Below are 20,294 nucleotides of genomic sequence, written 5' to 3'. Positions count from 1 at the left end.
CTTTAACAAAGTGACATATTCCTTGTAATAAATAACAAACAGTAATTACAATGAGGAAAGCTTATTTTGTTATTTTTTTAATGTTCTGAATAATTCACTCCTGCTGCTGCTACTATCCCAGCCAATGATGTTTATGGCCGGTGGTGTAAATCTGAACACCATTGTAAAGATCCAGGTTCCTATCACCTTTTTCATTTTGCTGCAGAATGTTGGGATTTCCTCTGTAACTTTTTCTCTTTCTTTTTGGGTTCCCACTCAAGCCAGGATGATTGTAGTTTTTGTCTGGTTGCCTCTGCCTTCAGTAGGCTCCTGCGCTTCTCCTGTTCTCGCTGGGCCCGGGATGTGTAACCCCTGAGAGCTATAGAGGGAAAAGACTGAAAAAGACTGAACTCATAAAAGCATTAAGGTTACAGCAAGATGGCGTGACAACATAAAGGCACATTATTTAGATGTGCAAGGATATCAGTGAGAATATTTATGGATTCATTGGATACTTACGTTCCCAGTAATACGTATTACCTTCCTCCTTTTCCCTCTTGATAGTCTTTTCAATTTTTCTCTGCTTTCTCTCTCTCACCTTTTCATTGACCCATCCAAGGAACCCCCTTCTTACACTCTTATCCTGGGCCACCGGACCATCTGTCCCATTCTCGGTTTGATGATCTTCATCATCTTCATCTTCCTCCTGTTGTTCCATCTCTGCTTGTCCCTCAGTTTCTTCCTCTTGTCTCCTTTTTTTCTTCTCTCTGTCTCTGAATTTCCTGTTCTCTCTCTCTTTCTGTCTTTCCTGTTCTCTCTCTCTTTCCTTTTCCAGCTCTCTCTCTCTCTCCACCTCCCTTTCTCTCTCCAGTTCTGTCTGTTTTTCCAACTGGCGTTGCATTTCAGTCTCCTTCTGTTTCTCTCTCCCCTTCTGTAGATCAATTTCTCGCTGCCTTTCCCTCTCACGTCTCATTTCATCCTCAGTTTCCTGCTCTCTTCTCTTTCTCTCTTCTATCCTCTTTGCCTCTTCTTCCCATTTTTTCTCCAGTTCTAGTCGTCGTTTGTCCTCTTTCTTAATGGCCAGCTCTTCCTGGAGTTTGCGCCATTCCTCTGGGTGTTCAGACCAGTATCTTGCTTTCTCATCCTGCTCTCTCTTCTCTTCTCTCCTTTTAAGCTCATCTTTCCATGCCTCTTGTGACTTTCTCTGCCTCTCATCTGCATTTCTCCTTGCGTCTCTCTTTTTCTCCCTCTCTTTCTCCAGAAGTAGTTGTGAATTTTATCTGCAAGGCTGTCCAGAATTGATTTCCTGTGCACTAGTTTCATGTTGGTGCTCTACCTGAACTTCTGTCTCCATCTCTGACAGCTTCCCATCTGCTCGTATATCTTCTCCTTTTTGTTTATTTCTGCAAGTCTCCTTGCCTCTTCTTCCTACTTTTTCTCCAGCTCTAGTCGTCGTTCTTCCTCTTTCTTGAAGGTCAGCTCTTCTTGGTGCTTGCGCCATTCCTCTGGATGTTCATACCAGTATCTTACTTCTTCATCCTGCTTTCTCTTCTCTTCTCCCTTTTCTCTGCTCCTCCTTCTGTTTCTCTTCTACCTTTCTCTTCTGCTCTCTCTTTCTCTCCCTCTCTTGTTCTACAATGATGTCAAATCTCGATTTCTGATGCTGTCTGGTATTAACGTCCTCGGGGCTCATTTCCATGTCTGTTTCATTGGTCTCCCCCTCTTTTGCATCTGCCACCGTCTCCACTTTGATTTTCTCGACATGCATTTCTTTACCATTCTCAGCCTGTCCCATCTTTTTCTGAGTCTCCCCTTTTTCCCTTCATTCCATCGATCTCTATGCGTTTTTGCTGGCTTTCTTCCTGTCGGTCCTCAGACTCTTCCTGCATCAGAGCCTCTCATTCATACGTTTCATGATTTCTTGCTTCTTCCTTTTGTCTCATAATTTCCAGGTTTGTTTATCTGACTTCTCCCTGCATTTGAAGCTCTTTCCCCATCTCCATCTCCCCCTCTGGCCTTTCCATATTTCCCAGAATCTCAGTTGGGTTCTTATCCTTCTCTCTTTGTATGTGTCTCTTTCTCTCACCTTGTCTCTCGTCCATTTCTGTCTTTCTTGCTTCGTCCTCTTTTCTTACCAACTCTGAGTTTATTTTTGTCTCGCTTCGTTTTTGTCTATTTATCTCTCTCTTTTCTTTCTGCGCCTCCTTCTGTCTTTCCAGTTATTTCCTTTCCATCTCCAACTTTCTCTTGTCTATCTCTCTTTGTCTATCTTCCATCTCCAACTTTCTCTTGTCTATCTCTCTTTGTCTATCTTCCATCTCCCTTCTCTGGACCTCCAGGAGTCTTTTTCTCTCTCTGTTTCCCCTCTTCAATTTGAAGCTGCGTTTGATGTTTTTCTCTTTCTTCCTCTCTCAATCTCTCTTCCTCGCTCATTTCTGCCTCCTCTCCCTGCATCTCTCTTTCCACTCATCTTCCTTTAGCTGGGCTACCCTTCTCCTTTTTCCTCTGTCTGTTTAAGCTCTGTGTTGTTTCTCTCTTTTACCTTTCTTTCCATTTCCTTGAGTTTTTCCTCCATCTTTGCTTCTACAGCTCTCTGTAACTTTGCCTGTCTTCATTATGGCGTTGCCTCAGTCTCTCCTCCTCTTCTTCTTTTCTCTCTTTGTGCAACTTTATCTTCTCCATCTCTCTTTGTCTCTTTTCATTATTCTCTCTTTGGGTGTCCATCAGTCTATCAATGTCTCCTTGTTTTTCCTCCTCCATTTCAATCTGCCTGTTTTTGTCATCATTCTCTCCATTTCTTTGAGTTTTTCCTCTATTTCTGCTTCCGTAACTGTTTGTAATTCCAGTTGCTGTTTTTTCTCATCCATCTCCCATTGTTTACTCTCCATCTCCTTCCTCTGTGCCTGCAAGAGTCTCTCTCTCTCTCTCTCTCTCTCTCTCTCTCTCTCTCTCTCTCTCTCTCTTTAACTCATTTCCTATACGTATCTGTCTTTGTTGTTCCTCTCTTTCTAACACTTGCCATCTATCTCTCTCTTCCTTGGCCTCTCTTTCTGCCCTTTCTCTCTGTTTTTCAATATCTTTCCATCTGTCTTCCCATTCCCTCTTCTTCTCCTCCATCTTCCTTCTCTGGACCTCCAGAAGTCTTTCTCTTCTTCCATTTGTATCCGCCTTTGGCGCTCAGTTCTCTTCAGCTCTTGCAATCTCTCTTGCTCTTCATTGGCCTCTCTTTCTGCCCTTTCTATCTGTTTTTCAAACTCTTTGCATCTCTCTTTCCATTCCCCTTTTCTCTCTGGTCCTCCTGTTTAACTACTCCTGCTCCATCTCTCTCAGTCTGACCTTTCTCCCTCAGTTCCATTTCGCCCTTCTTCTCCATCTCTCTCTCCGTCTCTTTCAGTCGCTCCGTCTCCTTCCTTTTTCTCCTGCCTCTCCTCCCCAATCTTTTGCTGCCTTTCATTCAAACACTGTTCAATTATTTTTGTTTTTGTAGAAGTTTTCTCTCCATATGTCTGTTTTTCTTCCAGTCAATTCCTGCCGATCAATCCTTTGCCTTCTTCTCTCTAGGGCTCTCTTCTTCTTCTCATGGTAGAGGATTTCAAGGTGTCGCAGCCTTTCCAGCTCCTTGCAAGCCTGTTCATGCAGTGACACCTCCTGGATGATTTGCATACATTTTTTGATGTCACGGGACAACTCCTGCTCCTGCTGTATTGCCATGTCTCTCTGTCTATCTGCCGTCTGCTTGGCGTTGACGTTCATCTGCCTCTGTCCTCCTCTCTCTTCCCCCGTTTGCTGCTCTCGCCTTGCACGCTGAAGTCTCTTCTGCTCTCTCTTCCTCTCTAACTCTGTCTCTCTCTCCGTATCACAGTCCTCAAGTTTTTGTGTTGACTCTCACCTTCTTGGCCATACAACAGTTGTACAACAGTCACTGACAACTTGCCTATGTGTTCCACTTTAGGATTCCATAACTATAGTAACCTCTGTGGTGTCATGCTTGTCACTGTGACATCAGTGTTCCATTTACCAACTGTCACTGTCATCATTAGATAAAGTTTGGACACAAAAAGCCCTTATTTTTGGGATGACTATCATTTCCCCCCCTTATTTGACACTACAAATGGTTCAATCAGTATCCCATCACAGCCAAACTTCTCAAATGTTTTGATTTGAGATATTACTGCATTGGAGATGACATTGTCTACCTGATGGCAGTTCTAAAACTAAAACCTGTAACAGCCATATTTAAACAACATATATGTAACTTTGCGGAACAGAGTTTTTAGAGGTTTAATTAATGTTTGGAGAGGACCTTTCAGAATGAGAAACGGTCATTTTGTTAAACAAAGCACTCCTGTTTCAATATAATTGGACTTGGATAATTGGTACTAAGAACTAGGCTACTACAGCCTTCAAAATGAGACAATATAATTTGTATTAAATTAAAAACATCTTCTAAAACAAGGGGTTTCTGCTAAATGTCTTGTGTTAAGTCACTCCGTTTTGGAAGTTCTATTGTAAAACAAAATTTCGTTTTCAGTGATTATTGCATATCAAAAGAGAAAAGTCAAGGCATGTCAAAAAGCGAACAACCGTTACATGTGTACTTTGCAGACGGCCCCTTACGCAGACTGGAGCGACTGAAGGGATATTAGGATGTGTCCTGAAGCTTTTTTTTTAGGTACATTGATGGCAAAGTATTTTTCTTTCTTCAGCTGGAGTGCTTTGTTGTGTTCAAATATAGGCCTACGGAAAGTATAAAATATCAAACCTATGTCAAACCTAAAACTTTCACCGCTGTCTCCTTTGTTGTGTGTAACCCTGCTTTCTCTTAAACGGTCACTTACTACAACTTTAGCTATCTACTTTGATGTTAGCTTGTCCAAAAACAATTGACCAGAGATGAGGGGAAAAAACTGCTGAAAGTGTAGCCAGCCCCTAGTAGCCTGGCTATCAAGACAGGAGGCTCCTGCGGTGAGAATGCTTTGCCTTATAAGGTAAAGCAAACGGTTTAACAGATATTGAGCAAATTACCATTTGAGTAGTTGGCACAGACAGAATCAGTCAGGGTTTCTGTTCCGATATGACCTAAAATAAGCTACTGCACATGGTCTCACAATTTTTTGCGTAGACATCACCATAGAGGTTTCAGGCAATTTCAGGTATCTACTGAAGTGAGGTGGCGGCAGTATAACCGTTCGCTCCATGAGAATATAGGCTACCTAAAGGCAGCAGTGGACCATATCAATTCAGTCTATTTGAAAGTAAAATACTGTTTTTAAAATATTTTTTTTTACAGTCACTGAAAACACCCGCGTCATTTTGGTGTTTAAAAAAAGAGAGATCTGATCATATGACCAAGTCAGCTGAGCTGACTACGCGGAAGTACGGAAACTGAGATGAAATGTCTACACTGCAGTTACTGAATAAAATACCAGCCGTTGAATGTCTAAAAGTAAGTCAAGAATCAGATGTCAGTTTTTGTGTGTAGCTTAAAAATGAATTTGTTCATAATTTTGCGACAATGCTATGAAATCTCTACCTAACTGTTGGTAACAGTAACACCAGAAGCTAGCCTGCGTGAACTGACAACCTCGTCTGAAGCGGTGCATCAAAAACCCAAGTTCCTATCAACGACGTTGATCGATGCATTTTGGCTAACTTGTTTTACAAGAAGCTGCAAAGATTTGTATGTAACTTGAACTTTGTCCATAGTCTGCAAGAATATTATTACATTTTGGGCACCTCAGCTAATCTCTGATCTTATCGCTTTCACAAAAAATAATATCTCAAGGAAACATGCGACCAAAATCGCAGCCTTGTTTTCGTATTGCGTAAAACACAAAGACTGGAATATAACGTTCATGTAGCCCAAGTGCACTTTTTCTCTTCCGTGATTTATTTCATGTGACACCGGGTACTTTGGTTCAGTATTGCGCTCGTTCATATTCCTTACCAATCACGAAAGAATTTGAACGGAGATTGTACAGAAGAATACAAATATGTGTCTGTTAGTAGGCTATTTGAGAGAAAATAGTATCTTAGGCTATCAACTGGAATTCAAAGCTTAATGGCAGCGCACTCTCTCCCTTTCTGTGTGCTTGGACAATTACTTTATCTCCCTATTATAACAACGTGTGAATTTCAGAAGGGTGGGTGTGTGTTCAGGTGGATACCTTACTATAATCTCTCGGTTATCGGTATGGCCACTGCTGCTTGAGATGATGGGTGTAGACGATAGCTGAATGTAGTGTAATGTAATTGTTGAAAATGTTATTATGTTATAAGTATAAAAATACAACTACAATAAAAAATCAATTACTTAATCATGTTGATGTCTGCTGTCAGTGCATTGTCTGTCATCCGCATCTGGTGAAATTGGATCAATCAAACTAGGAATAAGGAGCCCAAAATCCACAAATACTTATAGTGGTTTCCAGGTGAAAAAAGCCTTGTGTACAAGTCTTTCAAGTTTATGTATGGAATTGTTGTTATTTGTGAACGTAACCTGCATTGTATACCCAAGCACAGTCCCACGCCGGACTCGATTTCACAACCTTGGGCATAGGAGGTGGCCGTGACAACCTTGGGCATAGGAGGTGGGCGTGCTAGCATCGCCTCTTAAAGGGAAACGTAGGGATTTTCGAAGAAACAGACTGTTTAGAGAAACAGTCATATTCTACAGTTTCTTTACAGTTGTTGAGGTAAACAGACACAGGTCCATCTCTGTAGGGATCCTTTTTCATTTTGACAGACACTTAGAATAACATTAATGAACCTGTCAGTGGCACAAAGCTTACTTTGACACAGATGCTTGCCCCATGGGATGACATTGTATAGCCATTTTGTCGTTGCCGATTATAGCGTTCCAACTCAATACTGGACAGATTTCGATTGTTAATTGTCCTTAGTAAAAGTTTGCACCCAAAAAGATCTAAAAAATAGAGCCCAGGTTGAAAAATCCTGAAGTTTCCCTTTAAGGTGTTGGGAAGTCAGGTTTACTCTCTGCACAGCACTGTACCCACTGGCTACTGTTACATGAATATGTCCTTTAAAAACTTGTTTGCGTTCAAAAACTCCACATGCTCAAACCGACGAACCAACCTTTCACCACTTCTACACAACTACAAAAAGCTTACCTAATTTTTCAACAAATGTTTTCAATCATGAACCAATATGTTTCCCCTTCTCACTAGTTTTTGCATCGGGTGGTGGATGGGCTGTGTGGAAGAAGCTATCCAAAGAGAACGGACTATGGTGACAGGTGGACTCTGACGCAATGGTCCGAGCTGCTGGAGGCCCTCTCATCCCTCTTCAGGGTGCTCGTGGGAAAGAAGTGCTCAGACACGGTATGTACTTCAAGAGCCATGCGAGCGACACCTAAGCTTGTGTTTTTACGTGGAAATGTCTCTACATAGGGTGGTTTACTGATTTACTGTGAGGCAGATCTTCATCATCAATCAGTTTGTTTTGCGTGTCCACTCAGGAATTGCTCTCGGTGCTGGAAGCGACCCATGCAGAGTGCATCTCGCAGTGTGTGAAGAGCAGACAGGAGGAGATCCACCAGGCTCTTGTGGACAGAACCAACGCCATCTCCAGCACCCAGCTCCAGGACTTCGACTGGCAGATGAAAGTAATAGCTGCAATGTGTACTACACACAAAGACTCACAGACACGCTGACATACGCACATACACCACCGCTGCCTAGTTTTACTCCTGCTCTTACAGAACTCATTGTCGTGCATAGCCGCCATTTTGAAAGAGAGAGAGACACCTGCTCTTTGCCATCTGAACACAGTAAAATGGCAAATAGAGGTTAATGGCTAGTTTAATACGTTCTGGAAAGCTTACTATGTTGATTCTCTAGGAACAGGATGGGGACATTTCTGTAGCTTATCTATACACCACCTCCTCTTAACCACACAACTTACACTTTAAACGTCAAAGCACCACTCACAATCTGCACATAGAACTAACCTTATCTTTGGCACTTGACTTAAAGAGAAATGTTTGTGAGACAACATGACTGATTACAGCACAGCTTTGTTCAGTATGCAGCAACACCAGTGAAATGGTTATGAGATGTAAAATGTTAGATTTATTGTTTAATTCTTATGATTGTACAATAAGGAGTGTTTCAGAGTCAAGTAATAACAATGTATTGGTTGTTCGTGTGTGTGTGTGTGTGTGTGTGTGTGTGTGTGTGTGTGTGTGTGTAGCTGGCCCTATCAAGTGATAAGCTTTCGCTTCTGCACACACCTCTCCTCAACCTCACACTGGACGTGAAGGAGAACGGAAAACCACGGCCTGTTACCATAGAGATGAACCGAGAGGAGTTACAGACTCTCATTAGTGCCATGGAGGCTGCTAACAAGGTTAGGCACACGCACACACACAATTCTTTAAGTCATGTGTCTAATTATGAAACAAATTGACTTTATTCAAGATGGGGATATCAACAAGCGTTCATGTTCATTGTAAATGCATATTCAGTTGATCTCTCCTTTGGTTCACAGAGTTCTCATGACACATATATGCAAACACAGATACAAAGACACACAGACCCCCTGAAGATAAGCGATTAGTCAAATAAAACCAGTGTGTGTCATCAGCTCCTTTGGCTCTCCACACAAACTCACTTAATCCATATTCCCACAGGTGGTACTACAGCTGAAGTGAGTTATCAAAGTGAGTCACCCTGACAGTTGAGACATCACCCCCCTGGTGGCCGGAGTGATGACATCATCATCATAGGACGGCAGCCCGCGGAGAGTAGCAGAGAGCTCCAGCATTGTATCAGTCCACACAATGCAGCCAGAACCTTTCCTGGACTCTCACTTGAGCACACACAGACATATCTCAATAGCCTCATGACCTAATTGGTTTTTGCAGAACATTGTGGAAGGTGTATGTGTGTGTGTGTGTATACACAAGGAGTTTGTTTAAGATTCTGAGGGTTTGAAACAAGTTTGTCTGCAGAATATGTGTAAAAGTGTGAGAGAGTGCATGTTTTTTCTTGTACAATGTTTTTGTGGGACTGCTGAAAATGTTTTTTTTTTTTTTTTGTAAACCATACAATAAATGAAAGGTCCCTCATCAGAATATTCTCTCCGGTCTCGGCATGTCTCACCCTCTCGACTCGCAATTCAAAAGACCTGGTACTTATTGTCACGCAGGAGAGGCTCCAACAAGGACCTCTCATGGTCACACACGCTGGCTCACACTGCGTCGTCGTTCAATGCAGCTAGCTGCATCCTCAGACGGCGAGGACACGGTAACTATGGTAACTGCATGGCGCCGGTCTCCTGGTTACGTGAGGTTCTGTGTCCTTGCCAAACTGGAGTTGAGAGGAGCTCGAGACCACACCGTTTCCCTCCAGCTGTGTGCTTGGCAAACAGCCGACACCGGTTCGCTTTTTTACTCATAATGCAACAGTGTAGCTCAAATATCAGCCTACTTACAAAGAGACATTTGCCCACAAAGAGACATTTTGCAACCTGTTTTAGATACTTTATTAATCCCTTGAGGTAAATTAGAAATCTGCATTTAACCCATGTGGAGGCAGTGAACACACACACACACACACACCACACACACACACACACACACACACACACACACACACACCCGGAGCAGTGGGCAGCCACTCCAGCAGTAGCACCCAGGGAGTAGTTGGGGATCAGATGCTCAAGGGCACGACAGCCGTGGATGTTAAGGGAGGGGGAAGCGCTGGTCATTCACTCCTCCCACCCTGCTGGTCCAGGGTATCAAACCGGTAACCTTTCGGTCCCAAGGTCGAATCTCTAACCTAGGCCACCAACTGCCATTAAGTTAGGAGGAGAAGATAATAATTATCAGGTGTCTTAGTAGCACGTGAAGAGATTCACAAGGGGGCGATTTAAGAATGGTGAGGAATTGGTTTTATTCATATTTAATGTGTCACTGAGAGGCTTTGGTTCTGTATGTGACTGTCAGGCGGCTGCCACTGCCAGAAGAGCTTCATATACTTCTTAGTGACACGCACATTACTGGACATTGATGACTCACATCTTCAGTCGTGTATAAAATGATTCCAACCGTCCATATCATAATACCATGATACATATGGCACATGCTCTCACATGTCACAGTAATGACCAACTAATAACACGTCCCTTTGGCTCAATGTAAGGGCGTGTAATAACCAAAGTGGCCACTGGAGGGCCTTCTTACACAGGTCAGAAGAGCCCATGGGGCAGAGGAGTCATTAACAGAGCTGATGGGTGAAAATGTGCAGGGAAAAGTTGCTCATGTACACGGTGTCTAAGGTATGTTGTAAGGCGATTCATAAGATGGTGGAAAAACAAGTCATACAGCAGCTCAATCTTGCCGTCAAATTTTTTCTGGCATGACATACTTCAGTAGATGGCAAAAAAAAGATTTGGCTGAAGCTGTACATATACTCAGACTGGTCAGGATTTGGTAACAGCTTGTGGCGAGTCCTTTGGGCAGATAATAATTAGCTAACAGCACAGAAAAAGGAGGTCAGAGAGAAGGACCAGTCAACAGAGCAACTCAGTTTGTAAGGATGGTGGATGACTTAACGTGATTTTAAATTTTGTCGGGTGTTATTGTTTTAATCAAACCTTATGGAAAAACACATTCCCATCAAACAATGGCTAGACCAGTGGCTTGTGTGTGTGTGTGTGTGTGTGTGTGTGTGTGTGTGTGTGTGTATGTGTGTGCTATTGCTTTACTGACATTGCATTCAGGAAGTGGCAGATAAGTAGATTTGAATCTGACATTTAAAGGATTTGAATCCTGTGTCTCGTCAGAAACACCTGCAAAGCAATATGACATGCCCTTATGGTAAATTTCACTACTTGAGACCTTGTAATAGCAACGCATTGCTGTATCTGTGGAGCTGCTGTATCTTGTGATTGGTCGAAGCCCAGCGGGCTCATTCTGTTGTCCCTAGGACAACAGGAGTGTGATTGTGACTGATGTTCTATACAAAAATGGCAAAAGATGCAGGATGCATGAAAAAAAAAAAATTAGGCTATACGAATTAAAGGGCACTGCTTGTTGCTAGGGGAAAAATGTCATGGAGGCCTCGTAGGAAGCAGTACATGTAATAAATAGTATTGGGTGAAAGTCACAGATGAATACGTAGTACTGCTAGCCTCATGACAGGACACAGACCGGGTAGAATACATGTGGTTTGATAGAATTAAATAATAACAAAATAAAAAGGCAGTGAACATAATGCATAATGAGATGAACTGCCATAACTGTGACCTTGGTATATAGGCATATAAATCATATACGTTTGTTTATATGTGTTGTGCTTGCTGTGGGTCCAGAAACTGCCTAGTCAGTGGTGTACATTTAGCCTATTTCGTTTTTTTGTTGTTTAAAACAAGTCAGCATTGACTTGCCCTCTACGACTGAGAGAATGTTATATATATAAATATATGTTATAAATGTTATATATATATATATATATATATATATATATATATGAAAATAGTCTACCTTGAAGTTTCACACCATTACACTAAACACAACTTAGTCGTGGGAATAACTGTAGAGGCCCCTCATTACATGATACAGTTTGTTTGTTTGTTTGTTACAAAGTAAGACTTTTTACTCTGTTCATCCACTGTTCTCTCCTCAGCACCATAGAGTTTGAACTGTTAAAGCTGTTCTCTCCTTAGCACCGCAGAGTGTTAAACTGTTAAAGCTGTTATGTAATGCTTGTAGCCTCCCAGTAGGCTTGAACTGCATTTACAAAATTGATAATGAAAAAAAAATGAAGATCAATAATTCACTTGTGATATAATATGATATAACACTTTGCAAAGTATGATGATACTAAACGGTATCGATTCCACCCCCAATCCTATCCTCCCTCTTCTCTCATCTCTCTTACAGTCAGAACATGAGCTATTTCTCTTCCGCTACGTAATGCAAACTTTATACTTTAGTTGAGAGTTTAACAATGTTTCATACTTCTGTCTTGCACTGAAGAAAGGCTTGATCGAATTTTACTTGACAACATATTTCATCAGGAAATATTTCTTAGGTATAGCCCACGACGACTGTTGCTATACTAGATAATTTCATCAGTAACCCTCCAAACTCTCTTCCAGCAACAGCACTACTTCATTCTCACATGCCCCTGTACACATAAGGCCTATGCAAAGACATATGCATGTGAGAGCATATTATTACTAAGAGCATGCTTAATGATCTGTGTAATCTGTGTATGAGCGAAATAGGCAAGATTTTTTTTTTTTTTTGCATTTGTGTGTATGTCTAAACATGTGTGCTCGGGATGCCCCTCTGTGTGTGTGGGTGCAGGTTTCATTCTGCAGTGACGTTGGGGATGGTCTTAAAGGGTCTGTTTATCCTTATCATGGTGTATAAATGTTTAAAGAGAGTTATGCAGCTTACACACTTTCCTCATACTCAGCTCTGACAGCTATCCCTCCCCAGAGAGTGTGGCAAAGTGTTTACACAGCGCAAACACAGTTTTCCCACCTTGAAACAAACACACACAAACACACACACAGTTTCTCTCCTTTTCATAATCATTCACTAACATAACAAAATGATTCATCAAGCTAATTTACATTGGTTCTCTTTAACTAAGCTGTGATCTTAGTATGACTATACGTGCGATTAGGTTCGCATGGTCCATTAATTACAGAAAATAAGCAAGATTACAAACTGTACAGGCAGTACAAATCCTTGGGTGCAGCATCACTTTCAAACCAAGTAAGTGTACTCTTTTCACAATGTCAGTGATTAACACATATGAAATCATATAATGATTGTGTAACGGGTCTCACTGCTTCGTTCTAATATCTTCCCGGCACGAGTCCGTTTTGTCTGCTATCATCATACACTTCATCTGTCCTTATTAATTATTGGTGTGGTCGCGAGCTTTAATGCTGTGTCCGGCAGGATGGGGGGCTTTAATGCATTTTCCGGGTTTCTAACAAATAATTCAATCGAGTAGCGAACGCGTGACGCCAGGCGAGTGGAGAGTCAGCGCAGAGAGAGGGAGTGAGGCACTGGGAGAGAGAGGGAGAGAGAGAGAGACATCTACTCTTCCAAAAAAGAAAATGCGCAAGAGCGGCTCCTCCTGAAACGTGCTCGTATCCTGCTATGCCCCAAATAGAGCTCGTTTAAGGCGCAAGGCAAGACAAGCTGCCGCAGCTGCGCTCTAGGCTTCGCTGAGTGTCTTGTAAAGGGTTCCTGCGCCGCCCGCGAGGACACGCGGAGACCCCGCGAGCAGCCGCCGTGTCCGCGTTGACCAGCACGAGCTCACCGCGCCGGAGGCGATGGGATCTGACCGGCATACTGATACGGCTCGCGACCTCAGGACCGAGCAGCGCTTCTAAATCGCCAGCAACACTCTAGCCCTCTCTCACTATCACGCTTCCTCCTCTTCCTCCTCACGCTATTTGTTCATCTCTCCTCCGCCTCTATCCTCCCACCTCCTCCGCATTGGAAAAGGGTGAAAATAAACCAGATTTTTTCCGCGTTTTTGCGTGAATAGCGTTTTGATGTTGGTGACAGAGCCGCGCATGCGTGGCTGTGTTGTCGGAATTCAGGGGCTGCTTCAGACTAAGTTTATTTCTCTAATCTTCATCTCTGTGTTCGGAGTGAGTGATGTGGACGACTCGAGACCGCTGGCGCACGGGGATTCTCTCTCTCCCGGTGCTAGTCACCATGGTTCTGGGCGCGCAGAGGTGAGCCGCGTGTGTGATATATCGGCATGTGTGATGCATGGATGTGTGTGTCTGATGGATGACAGTGTTTTAGCTATGCGAAAGCTCGCCTGTCTGGCTGCGCTATGCCCAAATTTCTCAATCCCCTGCTCCTTGCGCCTGTCTCCCCAGCCCGAGCGAACCTAGCAACATGTCATACGTCAAAGTCACCGTGGATAAACTGCTGAAAGGCTACGACATACGACTGAGGCCAGACTTTGGAGGTAATTAGCCTATTTGGGTGTAAAGCTTTATTTTTGGTTATAAATGCGGGCCTTTAAACGTGTGTGGCAAGAGCTACGGCTACCAATACCACACATTTGACAGATCGACTAACAGTCAGATTGGGTTTAATTTTTTCTTCGATTTTTTAAAGGTCCTCCTGTTGACGTCATCATGAGCATTGACATCTCCAGCATTGATATGGTATCAGAAGTAAACATGGTGAGTACGCTGTGTGTTTGTGTCTGCGAACATAATTGGCTGATGCTTACAACTATCACCCATGTATGGTGATGATGTCCCTTGATGAGGCTGTGTGTGTGTGTGTGTGTTTGGAGTGCATGTGCCTGACTGCATTCACGGCTGCACGTGTTTTTGAAGCAGTAGCGTGAGGGTGGAATGATAATGTTTTTGAGGTATGTTCACTGGAAATACCCAGAAAGGGGGGGGGTCTGAAGAAGGGACAGAGAGAGAGAGAGAGAGAGAGAGAGAGGGAGAGAGAGTGAGGGAGAGAGAGAGAGATAGAAATGAGGAGTGAGTGAGTGTGTGTGAGAGAGGAAGAGACCGATGCGTCTCGTTAGTAATTCAGCCCATCTGAGCGGTGGCGATGGATCTGCAGTGTGTCAGAATGGTAAGCATCTTCCTCCTCACAGCGTCAAGAGCCATCTTGCCACATAATTGAGGAGAGATGGAGAGAAGGATGGAGATACCCGAAAATCAAGGAGGATAGGAAGACAAAATGGAGGGATGAGAAAGTTGTGAAGAAGAACGAATGAAAAAGAGAGACAGAATGAGCAAATTAGCTAAAAGGGTAGCGGAGAGAGAGAGAGAGACAGAGAGAGAGGGAGAGAGAGAGAGAGAGAGGGAGGGATAGAGAGGGGGGGGTGAAGAGAGGGAGCACGTTGGTGGTGCACATGGGCTATGCTGTCTGTAGATGTCTCTGAAACAAACCCCCCAAACACACACACACACACACACACACACACACACACACACACACACACACACACACACACGCAGGGAGGGAGGACTTATGTGTGTGTGTGTGTGTGTGTGTGTGTGTGTGTTGGACAAGGGGTGAGCATTGGTGAGGGTTGGGGTGATGTTCTTCAGCATGTTTACTGTTTTGACTTCAGAGTGGGAATTACATAACTCAGACTATGACTCAACTAGTTAGGGGGGGCACCCAAAAGAAGCTATACCAGGGGGCACACACAGACACACACACACACACACACACACACACACACACACACACACACACACACACACACTCTCACACACACACACACACACACTCTCTCTCTCTCTCTCTCTCTCCCTCTCTCTCAGACAAGCATAGGCACAACTAGACATGAATATATGCACCACACACACACACACCACACACAGCCCATATGGTAACAATATCTTGTCTCCGCACACTTCTGCACTGTTACACAGGCACATTCAAATACATGTGCACACACAAGCTCACAGAAAGGAGTTAGAGGACACATTTTCCTCTTTCACTAAAACAACACAGGTGTGTCTTTGTGTGTGTGTGTGTGTGTGTGTGTGTTGTGTGTGTGTGTGTGTGTGTGTGTGTGTGTGTGTGTGTGTGTGTGTGTGTGTGTGTGTGTGTGTGTGTGTGTGTGTGTGTGTGTGTGTGTGTGTGTGTGATGTGATGTGAGCATATGTTAATGTGTGTTTGTTCAAAGCTATTTTTACATATTGTCAAACAGCCAGACAGTGAATAATATCTTGCATCCTGATTGGTCCCAGTTCACTAAATCCACCAATCAGGGATTTCAGCACATTTCCGAAGGGATAGAGGATTTGGGAAGTTCATCTATAGACCTGTTTTTCACTGGTTTAGAATAATAGCACTGTGTTTTTTTATGACGGCATAATACAACGGCAATAAAGGGCTTGATACAAAAAAAGACAATACATAACATGCAAGTAACTGCTGAGAAATATAGTTTCTATTGTGAGATAAAATTAGAAATGCCTTGGTTTTGTGGCTACACCGATTTTACTTTCAAAAAGCACACTCCAACCTTAAATATGTTGAATTCCCTAACTCTTAGTTAGTTCCCATTACGTGTGGCAGTTCTTGTGTTGGAGGGGTGCAAACCGGAACGTGATGCTAGATTAGAAGTGAGAGAGTTAGTTCTGAACGGGGCTAGTTTCTTCACCCATGCCCTGAACCAGCTGATTTGACTCCTTCAATTCTCCTTCTGGTTGAAGAGCCATGGTGAATAGCAAGAGCAGATGTTTGATACAGGGTGGCTAGGTGAGAGCCTCTGCTTTCTGAATGGGAAGGTTCTCACTGAACTGTTAGGTGCAGTCAAGAATATTTAATGGTTCTTTTGGCGCATCTAAGTAGGAACGGTTCCTCAAACCCTTTTGATGAAGGCTTGTTGCCATAGAAGTCTGTTAAGGTGTTTTTGGCTGTCTGATTCATAAAGCGGTTGCTAGGTGTGAAGAACCCAGGTTTGCCTGAAGTTTTTACACAAAAAAGGTTCCACAAAGAACATTAGTATTTTTTCATCCCCATGAAGAACCATTTTCTTTTGAGTGAATACATTTACCGTCGACATGCTCTCCTCCACAGTAGCTTTGAGTTTTGAAAAACAGTGAGCAGAAAAGGTAGAGGGATGCACTGACAAATGCAGGCATTCACACACCTACATCAAAACCTCCGGTCAATTATTATTTTATTACATTATCAAGTATTTTTTTGGTGCATTTTTTGGTGCATTATACCGTTTGCCTGTATTTTATGTAATATATTATGTATTATGTATGTGTAGGAATATTTTTGTATGAAACGAATTAAGGAATAGATTTACAGAATACCCATTGATTTAGATAAGACGGGGGTTAGAGTCGACCGTTGGAATTTGAAATAAGAGGGCGTAACCTCACGTTGACCTAAGGGAAAATAATGGGTGGGGTATTAGATACAGTATCGCCTTCTGATTTATGTGGGGTCAGACGAGGGGTCAAACCTAATTGGTTGTAGGGGTCAACCAAACAGGGCATAGGTGGGAGATGTTAAAGCTAACCTTTAAATATGTTGGCGCAAGTGTATTTGGCAGATCTATTTCAAAATCCATCTCTTTGTTGTGGCTTAAATCCTACAATAAATTCTGTCGAGAGCTTCACATCCTAGTTTCGAATTGCTGATTGAGGATTGCATGGGAACGCAATAAATGCATCGGAATGCAATAAATGCATCGGAATGCAATAGATGCATGGGAATGTCATAGATTAAAGTGAAGATGCAGGTGGAGGTGTCTGGGGCTGTGACCTGAAATCGCAGCCAGCTTGAGCAATGCTGCAGTCAGTCTTATCTCTGGCCCATCTGAAGGCGTGCAAATGGTGAAGTTATTGGCCAGCGCCGCTGAGCCCTAAAACTGGGGCACTAGACTCCTGATGCCAGGGGCTGTGTGGCTCCAGTGCCAGCTCGAGCTGAACTCTACTGAGATTCTGCTCACATTCAATACAGATTTTAAATATGACTTTATTTTAAGGAGCTCTTGCAGCTCTGGTGCATTGGATTCGGCATTGCTGTGTGAGTGATCTGTGCCATGTCCAATGCCCAACTCTTTTTGCATCAGATGTCCTTCATGCTGACAATCTGGCCAGGGTCGCCTGATAACCCAGCATTTTCAGGTTTTTATTTTTTTGGAACCTTTTTTTTTTTTTTCTTCTTCTTTTCGTCGCATTTGCCTCATGGTGAAGGTAGCTCAGGTGTCTGTGAGTGTGTGAGTGTGTGAGTGTGTGTGTGTGTGTGTGTGTGTGTGTGTGTTGTGTGTGTGTGTGTGAGTGTGTGTGTGTGTGTGTGTGTTGTGAGTGATGCAGCGTGGTGCCTGGCCCGAACCGGCGAGCAGCACAGATGGTGTGTGCGCTTCCCCTGCTGAGGTGAGTGATGGGGCCAGCCGACCGCTCCGCGATGGCAGCCGGGGCCCAGGGAGCGCAGGGGAGGCTGACCCCGCCGCTCAGATGAATGTGAGCGGGCTCCACACACACACACACACACACACACACACACACACACACACACACGCGCGCGTGCGCGTGCATGAGCGGACAGGATGCTCTATCAAAACACAGGCCACATGCCTACTCACTCACACACACACACACACACACACACACACACACACACTATCGCGCTAACACTAAATCAGACCTTTTTGTAATGCCTACAAGGAGACATCTACGATACTAGAAGCCCATCATTCACACGGTTGTGTCCAGAGGGATGGGCTAGCCGTTTATGTTATACTTCATGCCATCACACTGATTCTTGTTAGCTGGGATTGTCTCCCGTTGGGGACCATCTGTGTGGCACTAGTGAGCCAGTCCCTACAGCTGAAATGGCTGTGTTACTACAGGCTCATATTAAGCTGTTCACTCCACTGTCGTAAAAGTTGACAAACATAATGGCTCCCCCCAGTCATACAGATTGATGGGGGGCTGACTCTTCAGGCCAGAGAAGAGAGAGAAAGAGAGAGAGAGAGAGAGAGAGAGAGAGAGAGAGAGAGAGAGAGGCGAAGTAGATGCATGAGTCCAAGATGGATACAGGTCTGTTAAAGAGGAAGAGAGTCCAGATATAGAGAATGAGTGAGACATACAGATATATGGAGGGGGAAGAGGTTGGGGTCAGAGTGGAAAAGAGAACGAGAGATACAAGAGAGAGAGAGAGAGAGACAGAGAGAGAGAGAGAGAGAGGGAAAAAGGAAGAGAAGGGAATGGAAAGAGACAGATGGTGAGCCACAGGCCTGGACGCGGGAGCAGTTGCTCCACCCCACCTGGGATCTGAGCGCGGCGTCTCCCCTGAACACCCCCTCACCCCCTCACCCCCTCGCCGCCACCGCGCTCATCTCACCGCCAGACCTTCCTGCCGCTTCCTTCTCCTCTGAGGCCAGTTTCCCGAATCCCATCTATTGGACTCGGTGAAGGCCGTGGCTCCGTCTGAAGCGGCGCTCAAACTAAAGGTCTCTCTCTCTCTCTCTCTCTCTCTCTCTCTCTCTCTCTCTCATGGCTCAGAGGTGCATCCATCTGGATTTTATTCCCTTTCCTGTCAATTTCACCTCATCACAGTTTTCAGCTCTTTTAGACATACCGTGTCTCTGACAGATTTTCTTTTTTTTGTGGGGGGGAGATGAAATAGTTCCTCTGATGCATACTAGTTCTTCTTCCCTGTGATACGCCTGTAAGAAAAGTCTCTGTATCTTTCCACCTAACTGCCGGTTTCGTGAGCGTAGCGTCCATGTCAGAGGACAAAACAACTCGGCTAATTTTAGCAGCGGCTTCCCCATTAAAAAACGCCGAAGCACTGAAGCGACGGCAGAGGGGTTAACCAACCATCTAATCTCATCTAAGCATGCAGCCAATCACGTGCTTTTGATGCCCAGTCAGGGGTGGCAGTAATGCGGAGCCCAGGCTTGAACTCACAGCTACATGGCATCAAGTGCACTGTTTTGACTCATCGCGCCCCCGAGAGGCTGTGCGCGGTAGCGCGCCTCCCTAAGGGTCCTGGTTCGACTCCCATCTGTGCACAGCTTCTCTCTTTTTTTTTTTTTTTTTTTTTTCCATGACCGCAAGACTTGGCACCCTTCGGAACGGAGACGGCTGTGGGCTCTGACGCGGAAGAGGCAGCAGGGTACCTGAGCATTGATCTTTGGCTGAGGATGCTGCTGGGTTTGAGTGAAATAATGTGATGGATTTGAGCGGGATGATAATAGTCATAACAGTGAAGCTGTGTAAACCACCTTTAAATAACCTTGGGGTTTTGAGTGAAATAATGTGATGGATTTGAGCGGGATGATAATAGTCATAACAGTGACGCTGTGTAAACCACCTTTAAATAACCTTGGGGTTTTGTATCCCATTGTGTCATGGTTTCCTTTCATTTCGTATTTTGTAAAACCTGCTGTCATTAAGGACTGAACACAGATAAGTGAAGTTGTTCCCTTTTTGTTCATTTTGATAGTTACCTCAATAACCGGACTATGGTGGCGTTTCTGAATATGTCAGTAATATAATTATAGGTACTATAATAGTATATAGTATACTAGCAATAGTATAGTATAGTTTAGTATAGTATAGTATAGTATAGTGTAGTAGTATCGTTTTCTATGTAAACTATGTAAGCAGGGAAGTGACAGCAGTACTGTTTTACACTATTGAACAACAGTTGGAGGATAAGGCGCATTCAGATTGATTGAGCTCAGTTCAATTTGATCAGCTGCATGACAATCAGTTTTGTGGCTTACGTAAGCATGCATAAAAATCAGGAAACTGTAAATCTTTAATAGGATATTTGCCCTGGGTATGTGCAATTTTTA

At 43.7% G+C, this 20,294-nt stretch overlaps 2 protein-coding genes and 1 long non-coding RNA gene across 3 annotated transcripts in view; 2 read left to right on the top strand and 1 right to left on the bottom strand.

Moving 5' to 3' along the window:
• Window positions 1-64: 64 nt before the first annotated feature.
• LOC122133459 lies at window positions 65-2,919 on the bottom strand. The gene is made up of 2 exons (XR_006152775.1): window positions 499-2,919; window positions 65-358 (listed from the first exon to the last, which is right to left on the bottom strand). It is a non-coding gene; the product is annotated as an uncharacterized LOC122133459 (long non-coding RNA).
• Window positions 2,920-5,297: 2,378 nt separating this feature from the next.
• On the top strand, window positions 5,298-9,064 carry commd8 (COMM domain containing 8). The gene is made up of 5 exons (XM_012833024.3): window positions 5,298-5,425; window positions 7,167-7,319; window positions 7,457-7,603; window positions 8,191-8,346; window positions 8,630-9,064. The coding sequence occupies exons 1-5, from the start codon at window positions 5,375-5,377 to the stop codon at window positions 8,648-8,650; spliced, it is 528 nt and encodes a 175-aa protein (XP_012688478.2). The 5' UTR covers window positions 5,298-5,374; the 3' UTR covers window positions 8,651-9,064.
• A 4,045-nt stretch (window positions 9,065-13,109) lies between these two features.
• Window positions 13,110-20,294, top strand: part of gabrb1 (gamma-aminobutyric acid type A receptor subunit beta1) — a 41,567-nt gene continuing 34,382 nt past the window's right edge. The window contains exons 1-3 of the mRNA XM_012833003.3: window positions 13,110-13,710; window positions 13,861-13,952; window positions 14,105-14,172. Coding sequence (XP_012688457.1) covers window positions 13,631-13,710; window positions 13,861-13,952; window positions 14,105-14,172 — 240 coding nt within the window. The 5' untranslated portion in view covers window positions 13,110-13,630. The remainder of the gene's footprint in view (window positions 13,711-13,860; window positions 13,953-14,104; window positions 14,173-20,294) is intronic.

The sequence above is a fragment of the Clupea harengus genome, chromosome 14 (genome assembly GCF_900700415.2).
Source record: "Clupea harengus chromosome 14, Ch_v2.0.2, whole genome shotgun sequence".
NCBI classification, from domain to species: domain Eukaryota; kingdom Metazoa; phylum Chordata; class Actinopteri; order Clupeiformes; family Clupeidae; genus Clupea; species Clupea harengus.
Note: the sequence above shows the minus strand (reverse complement) of the source record. Positions and strands in the feature narration are given on the sequence as shown.